This window comes from Aedes aegypti, chromosome 3 (assembly GCF_002204515.2).
Source record: "Aedes aegypti strain LVP_AGWG chromosome 3, AaegL5.0 Primary Assembly, whole genome shotgun sequence".
Taxonomy (NCBI): Eukaryota; Metazoa; Arthropoda; class Insecta; order Diptera; family Culicidae; genus Aedes; species Aedes aegypti.
In genome coordinates, this window is record NC_035109.1 from 371,191,505 (window position 1) to 371,201,255 (window position 9,751).

A 9,751-nucleotide genomic window follows, 5' to 3' on the forward strand; every position below is an offset into this window, starting at 1 on the left:
GTTGCGCTGATCGGAGGCTCCATGGATTGCGTCATGGCTATTTTCCGCCTTCGTTTCAATGAACCATACTTGGCCAGATAGGCGCAGCTCACAGTGGTAGTCCGGAAGAGTTTGCAGAATTTCACCGAAGTATGTGTAAGATTGATCCCAGTATCGCCCGTGACAAGGGGTTTCATATCTAGCCCGAGAGCATCGAACTTCTTCAAAACGCTCCTAAAATTGGTCTTCGTTTGTAGATTGTTAGACTGCCAGACGTTGGTAGTATTCCGATGTAAACCCTCCATGTAGTACGACAAATCTAGTCCAATGTCAATTAGTTTGAAAGTTTTTGCACCAATGCCAGGCGATCCTCGAAGTGTCGCTGGGCGATTTCCGCCTGGATTTCCTCTAGCGCCGAAGCCAACCAATCCGGGTCAGTTTCTCCATGATCGAAATTATTTTGAAGGCCGTCGGACTAAGCATCTCACTGTTCACCGACTTCTGCTGGTCTTCAATAATCCATTGCATCGAGGATCCGTTATCCTATTTGAGGCTGAAAAAGCATGGTTCAACACTCGTTATTGACACTTTTCCAACACCTGTAAAGATATTCAACAAAAACTCAATTGTTAGAATTTTTGCCTTTGCAAAGAGCTTTAATCCTTTTTATGTGTAATCAGTTGAGTTGAGGTTGAGTCCACCTCTATAATACCTTCCTCTTATACTGAGCAATATCTTTGTCCGCCGGAACCAACGGATAGAATCCGTTGCTACGGCAGCCCTCTCATAAGGCGAGCTTGTTTTTTTTTTCGCCGTATCCAACAGATCTAAATCTGTTGTTACGGCAGCTCCCTGTTACGGCGAGCTTTTTCGTTTTTATTTCGCCGGACCCAACGGATAGAATCCGTCGCTACGGCAGCCCCCTTTTAAGGCGAGCTTGGTTCTTTTTATCGCCGGACCCAACAGACTAAATCTGTCGCTTCGGCAGCTCCAGTAATGGAGCTTGATTCGTTTTTTCACCGCCGGACCCAACAGATCAAATCTGTTGCTACGGCAGCCCCCAAATATGGCGAGCTTTTGTTTCCGCCGGACCCGACGGATAGAATCCGTCGCTACGGCAGCCCACTTTTAAGGTGAGCTTGAACATTTCCGCCGTCGTCACGGCAACCCGTTTTACAACGAGTTTTTATTTTAGTTCCAACTTACACTGTTTCAAACTGCATAATTTCGATGGGTACTTCCTTTTTTTTATTAGATATGCCGGAATCTCAGTATTCACTTCGAAGAATATTCTCCTTACTGCAACACGCAGGATCTCTCGTCGCCAATGTGGAGTTTTCATGTCTTCACTGCTTGACAGTTTTATAATTATGATCCTCCAGATTAGCACGGCCTACTTGACAGTATGCCCAATCACCACAACACCCTTGGATGAAAGTTCGCATTCCGGGGAAACGTCCTTTCTTCCATCCTTGCCACGTTTAGTGACAGTTTTAAATCCCACTTTTTTGGAAGGAAGCTGTGAATTCAGAGATTCACCCTTCCTTTTGTTAGTTGTTGATACCATGTTTAGTTAACAAACGAGAGAAGACGTGACCTACGAGAGGTTTTTTTTCCCAAAGCGGTGTCCAAGAAGGATTACCACCGCTAGCTTTCGTCAACGGGTCCAACGAAAAATCCAAGGCACGGGTCCAAACAAGGATCGTAAAGGGACCAATAGTAGAAAAAATAGTACTAAAAAGTTCTGTTTTAGTAGCACTGAAAAGTACCGTTTTAAATTTTAGCACTGAAAAGTACTAGTTTATTGCACACTTAAAATAAATCGCAGTATCCTGTGAAATAAATCACCGAAATTGAACTGTAAACAGTAAAAATACAGATTTTCCTGTGAAATCTACTATTCTACCGACAAAATCCGTGAAATCAGCTATTTTACCGGAGAATATCGGTGAAATCTACTATTTTGCCGGAAAAAATCCGTGAAACAAACCATTTTACTGTAAACCTGTGAAATACTAACGAACAGTTCGGTAAAAGCATTATTTTCACCGAAATTCTGTGAAATCGTGTGACAGCCGCTCTGGCAGGCATGAGATTCCTTTTGTTTCAGTTTTTGCACACCACTTACAAGCAGTGTAAGCTGGCTTGGTGGTAGTAAGCCTGCTTCCTGATCGGCAGGTTCGATTCCCGGTTGAACCATTTTCTTGTTTTTCTTTATGATTGTGTTCAACGATTTACAGATTGTTCGGTGATTTTTCGCCGAACCTTCAGCTGTTGAGATTACGGTGAAATTTCACCGTAATCCGTATTTTTTTTTTAAGTGTGTGGCTTAGGTAGTTTTTAAGAAAACTTCCAAGAGCAGAGAGAATTCGCGTACGCACAGCACGCAGGTACAATGCGCACTGAAAGTCGTTTTTTGTAACTGTGAACAAGTTTCATCGCATTAGACATTCAGATTCCTTGAAACAAGAAACTTATTTCAGAAGGTAAGATGTTCTACATGGGAAAAAAGTCCGTGGTAAAAATTACTATTTTTCTAGCGCATTTCTAGTCTGCTGAAAATTGGCGGTTCGAGCGCTTAAGTAAAACCAAAAAAAAATGTGGTTTTTACCGCACATTTTTTTTTGCGTGTAGATATCGAAAGATAAGCACTTGAACTCGAAAAGAACTTGTCTCATGAATTGAAACCAGTCTCACATACTGATTAAGTCATTTTTTCACTTCCACGCTTCTCATCATCAAGGACAAACAGGTGGGTCCTGATGGCTTGTTACTCTCTTATACTCTTCCGACCGTAACTTATAAGATTAACAAGAACATCTAAAACAAGAGTAAAATTTGGTATTTATATAGGGTTTTGTTCTACTTCGTCGTAAGCGCCCCTATTCGTCTTATCAAACTTTAAATGTTCCTGTTGCCATCGAAGCAATCCATGATTATTTGAATTTGTAACCAACGAATACCTTCTTATGTACCCACTCTCTTATGTACTATAGCATAGCCACCTAGGCAATACCATAGCAACACTTAGCAACGTAGGTTGTTGATTAGTAATAAATTTTCATTATTAGTTAGTAGACGTTCAACCAGAACAGTCGAGTTTTACTTTACTCTGCAAGAGGTTATGGGCCCAGTATTGGCCATAGCCAAGAAGAAAATATTTTTTTTCTCAAGAAGTGAAGCCACGTGGAAGAAGTTAGTTCAAGATGACGAATGGTCAGCAGGTGAACGGAAGCGGAGCTGGATCGCAGGGCACTGGAAGCGGAGGACTGCCGCTGGAGGCGGAGCCGGAGTGCCGGCCGCAGGAAACGGTCGGATCAATGCGGTCGCTCTACCGATCATCGAGAAGCTGAAGGGGCGTGAAAACTACACCACGTGGGCGTTCGCCATGAAGATGACACTCATTCGAGAAGGTTCCTGGTACACGGTGTCGCCAGCCCAAGGCCAGGCTATCGATGATGAGGTCAGTTTGCGTGCGTTGGCCACAATTTGCTTGAGCCTGGAGACGACGAACTACAGTCTCGTCCAGGACGCAAAGGATGCCAAGGAGGCCTGGGACAAGCTGCGGAACGCTTTCCAGGACAACGGTCTGACGAGGAGAATTGGGTTGCTGAGGAAGCTCACATCCATTCGGCTGGACGAGTGCGGCAGCGTGGAATCGTACGTCGACGAGCTGATGTCCACAGCGCATAAACTTGTGGGAATCGGTTTCAGGGTCGACGACACATGGCTTGCTGCATTGTTGCTAATGGGACTTCCGGAGCACTACGAACCCATGATTATGGGACTTGAGGCGTCGGGGACTGCGTTAACGTCGGACGCGGTGAAGGCAAAAATTTTTCAGGACGTGAAGCTGCCGAGTGGACCCAAGACCAGCGGCGGTGACGGAGCGTTGTACTCGAACCCAAAATCAAGGCGGCTTGGTGGCAACAATGGTCCTACGAAGAAGGATGACACGTGCCACAACTGCAAGAAGCGGGGGCATTTTGCAGCCAAGTGTCCACAGAAGTAAAACTCACCAAGAACGGCTGGCAAAGCTTTGTGCAGCGTTTTTGCGATGGGCGAGGTAAGCGATAAAGAGTGGTATTTCGATTCCGGCGCCACGTGCCACATGTCTCGGAGTGGCGATGGTTTCGTCGAGCAACACCGCATGGCGCACCCGGTGGCAACGGCGAACAACGGCAGCATGATGTCAGTCGCGAAGGGTCTGGTCAAGTTGGATCTCTCGGAAGGCCCGATCGAAGTGAAGGAAGTGCTGCAGATTCCGGAACTGGCCACCAATCTCCTATCCATCAGCAAGATTTGCCAAAAGGGGCTGAAGGTGGTCTTCGACGCGGACAAGTGTGAGGTTCGTGAGCACGATGGGATCGTGATCGCATCCGGTACGCAGTCAGGCGGCCTGTACAAGCTGAACCGGAAGCACGAGCAGGCAATGCTTACACCGAGCACCGGTATCTGGCACCGACGGCTTGGTCACCTCAATCGTCAGAGCTTGCGGAAGCTGATGGCGATGGCAGACGGCATCGAGTTGGCAAACGACGTCATCCCCGAGTGCATCGCTTGTATCGAGGGTAAGCATGCACGTAATCCTTTTCCTTCCAGTGAGTCGCGAGCCGAAGGGCTATTGGATTTAGTCCACTCGGACCTGGTCGGACCCATCGAAGTTCCATCTGTCGATGGCAGTCGTTATGTGATGACGTTCATCGACGATGCGAGTCGAAAGGTGTTCCTCTATTTCCTGGAACAAAAGAACGAAGCGTTTGGGGCCTACGAAAATTTCAAGGCCATGACCGAGCGCCAGACAGGGAGGAGGTTGAAGGTTCTGAGGACGGACAACGGGACCGAATACGTCAACAAGACCTTCAGGACCAGCATGGCGAAAGATGGAGTGCGGCACGAGAAGACTTGTCTGTACACCCCTGAGCAGAACGGGGTAGCGGAGAGAATGAACCGGACACTCATCGAGAAGGCCAGAAGCATGCTAAACGATTCGCGCCTGCCAAAAGAATTTTGGGCCGAGGCGGTTTCAACGGCGGCGTTCCTCGTCAACCGAAGCCCGACGAGGTCACTCCAGACCACTCCTGAAGAAGCTTGGACCGGTAAGAAGCCGGATTTGCAACATTTGCGCATTTTCGGGTCGCTAGCACTAGTCCACGTCCCGAAGCAACGAAAGAAGAAGTTCGACGCCAAATCCCAGAAAGCCGTTTTCGTAGGATATGCCGATGGTACCAAGGGGTACCGTGTGTACGATCCGGTCAAGCGTTCAGTCCAGATCAGCCGTGACGTGATTGTGGTTCAAGAGGGAGAACCGCAAAATTTGGTCGGAATCAGCGAGGAACAGCAGCAGATACAGTTCATGGAGCTGTACACAGTCGACGAGCCGAACGCAAGTGGCGGACAACACCCGGTTGTGGAACCGAGTGTCGGCGACGACGATGTCGACGAAGACGATTCTGAGGAGTCGGCTGCATCCGATAGCGGCTCAAGTGATCTTGAATTCATGGACCTCCTGGATTCCGAGAATGAGCCTGCGCTCCCGTCGCAACTTGGTAGGCCAGCTGTTGAGCAGCAAGGGCTTAGGCGCAGCGACCGGGAGCGCCGAACTCCAGGCAAGTATTCTGATTACGTTACGTATAGTTCGTTTTCTGGCGAAGTTGTTTCCCCCCAGTCCACCCCGATGTGCCCCAAGACGTCGTTCGATAACCCGCAAAGCTACGAAGAAGCCCTCAACGGACCGGATCGCGAAAAGTGGATCGCGGCCATGCGTGAGGAGATTGCAGCCCTGGAGGAGAACGAAACTTGGGAGCTGACCAGTCTTCCTAGTGACAGGAAGGCCATCCGAAACAAGTGGGTCTTCAAGATGAAGCGAGGACCAACCGGTGACATCGAGCGGTGCAAGGCGCGCTTGGTGGTGAAAGGGTGCTCACAACGGCCAGGCATCGACTTCGACGAAGTGTATTCCCCGGTGGTACGGTATTCCACCATTCGATACCTTCTGGCGCTGGCAGTGAAGCACGACCTTGACGTGGAGCAGATGGATGCCGTCACTGCGTTCCTTCAAGGGGAACTATCGGACGAGGTCATCTACATGGAGCTACCGAGAGGGTTTGCTGGCACCTCGAAGCAAGTGTGTCGGTTGCGAAAGGCACTTTACGGGCTCAAACAGTCGAGCCGTGTCTGGAACAATCAGCTGGACCAGGCCTTGAAGAAATTCGGACTGGAGCAATCGAAGGTCGACCCGTGCCTGTATTTCCGGATCGACGGTGAGAATATGATTTTCGTCACAATCTACGTGGACGATTTCATGATCTTCACCAACGATGCCAAGCTGAAGCAGAAGTTGAAATCGTTTCTCCACAACTGCTTCAAGATGAAGGACCTCGACGAAGCGAATTTCTGCCTGGGACTGAGGATCACGCGGGACAGGAAGAATGGCAAGCTGTGGGTAGATCAGGCGCACTACGTTGACAGCATTTTGCAGCGGTTCAACATGGCGAACTGCCACCCAGTCTCCACGCCAGCGGAGGCGAATGTCAAGCTGGACAAGTCCATGTCCCCGACGACACCGGAAGAGACGCGCGAAATGAAGGAGGTACCCTACCAGGAGGAAGTGGGCTGTCTCACGTATCTGGCGCAAACGACGCGGCCGGATATCAGTTTCGCGGTCAACCAAGTTAGCCAATTCAACGCAAATCCCGGACGTACCCACTGGAATGCTGTCAAGCGCATTATGCGGTACCTGCGAGGCACCCGATTGAGCCGACGGACGTACTCCAAGGAACGTTGCGCGGATTTGGTTGGCTACACAGATGCCGATTGGGGAGGAGAGCCGGATTCCAGGAAGTCCACCACCGGATACGTCTTCACGTTCATGGGAGGAGCTGTGTCGTGGAACGTAAAACGGCAACCAACAGTTGCATTGTCCTCGTGCGAAGCGGAATACGTTGCGCTTTCTCGCACGGTCCAGGAAGCACTTTGGTGGCACCACTTCCAATCGCAGATTTTCGGCGTGCGAGCGATTCCCATCCGGTGCGACAATCAATCAGCCATCTGTATCGCACGGAACCAAGGATACAATCCACGAACGAAGCACATGGACATTAAACACCATTTTGTCCGAGATGTGCTGGATCAAGGAGTAGTCGAACTGGGCTACGTGAACACAAAGCAGCAACCTCCCGACGGATTCACCAAGGCCCTTGTAAATCAGAAGCTGGAAGAGAATAAGAAGTTAATTGGATTCGTTGCTTAAGGAGGAGTGTTGCAATCGAAGCAATCCATGATTATTTGAATTTGTAACCAACGAATACCTTCTTATGTACCCACTCTTTTATGTACTATAGCATAGCCACCTAGGCAATACCATAGCAACACTTAGCAACGTAGGTTGTTGATTAGTAATAAATTTTCATTATTAGTTAGACGTTCAACCAGAACAGTCGAGTTTTACTTTACTCTGCAAGAGTTCCACTACGGCGGATATTCAAACTTACCTGCAACATAGATTCATTATCCAAGTGTAATTTTGTGAAAACTGTTATGGTTTGTACACTTGTACATCAAAAAAGCAATAACACTACTGTATTTCGGTAAATAACTTCAGTTCAATTATCCACTTTGCACTTTTTCACCGAAATCGCATGGACGAACACGATTTGAGAGAAATGCTTAGCGATCGATTGAGCCACACCACTTTCCAACACAAGTTTCTTCTCGCCCCCGTGGGTGACTTACTTCGCCGGGCACTTATTTTCACTATGGAAAACCTTCGTACTTCTTCACTGAAGGATTACATTCCAATCACACGCCGTAAAACTTAAATCAATCATCAAATTTTACGAAATTTCCTCAACCGCAGCGTATAATTGAGAATGTAAACAAAGTTCAATCCGTCGTACTGAGAAAAAAAAAGCTTGTGCGCATCAATGTGTGCGCGACGCTCGACGTAAAAATACGGTTCCTTTGATTGTGTTGTTTTCGCTGTACTGTGAGCAAATGCCATAATTGTACGGTCAAAAGGAATTGTGTTCATATGTTCGGGCTGAATTTTGATGACGAACAATTAATTTTAACGAAAATTAGTATATTCCATCATGCTCAAGGAATGGAGGGAGATGCCCGTAGATCTATATATTCTAGTAAAACATTTTATTATAGCGTTGATATGTTCTGTTTTAACCACTCAATACATCACAGTGAGCCGTAAGTTGTAATACGAATCTGGAAACTGATTGCGACGGAGTTGAAAACGATACGACGGATTGAGAATACGGTAAGAAGCATTTTCTTTGCATTGCTTCCAAAAAGAGATCAAGATTTTTCAAAATGTCATTGTACAATCCTAAAGCCGTTTTGAGAAAGAATGGCTTGTTACTCTCTTATACTCTTCTAACAAAATTAGTGCTCGCCTTTGATGTCCTGGACGAGCTTCTGACAAACTCTTTTTGTTTATTTTTGATTTTTTGGTCGTTATTCCTAATCGTTTCTGGATTATCGTCCGGAGGAGATTTGATTTTTTTTTCAGAAGGCGGTCAAAATTTATTCAAATATTTCGACCAGAAAATTTTTCCCAAAGTTTCTTAGTTTTGCTAGAATCCTCTCCAAAATGTTGGATATTAGAACAAGGTATTAGCATACTTTTTCACTGACATGATGTAAAATTCCCTAACTCTCCAGGTCAATAATAGAATTCCCTGACTTACCAGATAGTCGACACCCTGGATTACTTACGCTTCATCAGCATCTCGGTGTAGTAGCTGATCCCCTCGGGCAAATCCCCAACCGGTGCCAACGCCACCTTCTGCTTAAACACCTCCAGCTCCTCCGCCTCCACGATATACCCAGCGTCCACCAACTGAAGTTGCAATTCCAGCAAACTCTTCATCGAGTCGTGAATCTGCAGCCGGAAGCAATCCGTACAGCAAATGCGCAACAAATTGTACACCGTCTTGACGAAGAACGGATTGAACACCGGCACGCAAATCTCAATATGCCCAAAGTGGCCCTCGCACTGATTCATATCCTTCACGCAAGTAGCACAAACTTCCCCCTTTCCACTAGGGCCCATGGCCGCGTCGTACAATCCTCCGGGAATGGCATGGCCCAACTCATCGAACGACCGCTGCGTCACGATCTTCGTCACACTAATCCGCTTGATGTCCTCCGAGCTGAACACGGAAAACTGCAGATTGGTCGGGTCCAAATTCACGTCCAGATTCTGGTCGATCGTCATCCTGACCGATTTTCCGGCACCAGTTTCGAGAAGGTTAAGTCCGAACGAACGATTTTGAATCGATCACTTTTATTGCTTCAAATAGTCGAACTTTCACTAAACTTCAGCAAATCCTCACACAACCGGGTTAGATCTACAACCGTAACACAAATTAAATCAATTTCAAACACTTTTAGCACTATTTTTCAGCAAAATATTGCAGCACTTTGAATTTTGGGCAGCACATGTTCAAACGACCTGTCAAATAGAACGGCATGGCATTCGGCTGCACTAAAAATGTGTGCGTGAAATGTTTACACCCGTTCGGTGGGAGGTGAGATTGTGTGCGAGGTTTGTTTGGGTGCCGGCTCGAGTGTTGCCGGCGTAAACAATCGTGTCTGGATGGGAGCGCATGAATGAATGACGTCACCGTTGTGTGGGTGTTGGAGAGGCCGTCGGGGTCGGGTGCATCCGAAGCTAACGGTGTGGCACTGAGGGAAACGGGGAATTTGCAGTATTCAAATTTAGATTGAAATTAAAATTGATTAAAATAATCAATTA

At 47.3% G+C, this 9,751-nt stretch overlaps 1 protein-coding gene across 1 annotated transcript in view; it reads right to left on the reverse strand.

The window, feature by feature from the left end:
- The window catches only part of LOC5577281 (DNA-directed RNA polymerase I subunit RPA1), a 34,350-nt gene extending 24,868 nt beyond the window's left edge, over positions 1–9,482 (reverse strand). The window contains exon 1 of the mRNA XM_021851082.1: positions 8,710–9,482. Within this exon, the coding sequence (XP_021706774.1) occupies positions 8,710–9,211 (502 nt within the window). The 5' untranslated portion in view covers positions 9,212–9,482. The remainder of the gene's footprint in view (positions 1–8,709) is intronic.
- Between the last annotated feature and the right edge of the window lie 269 nt (positions 9,483–9,751).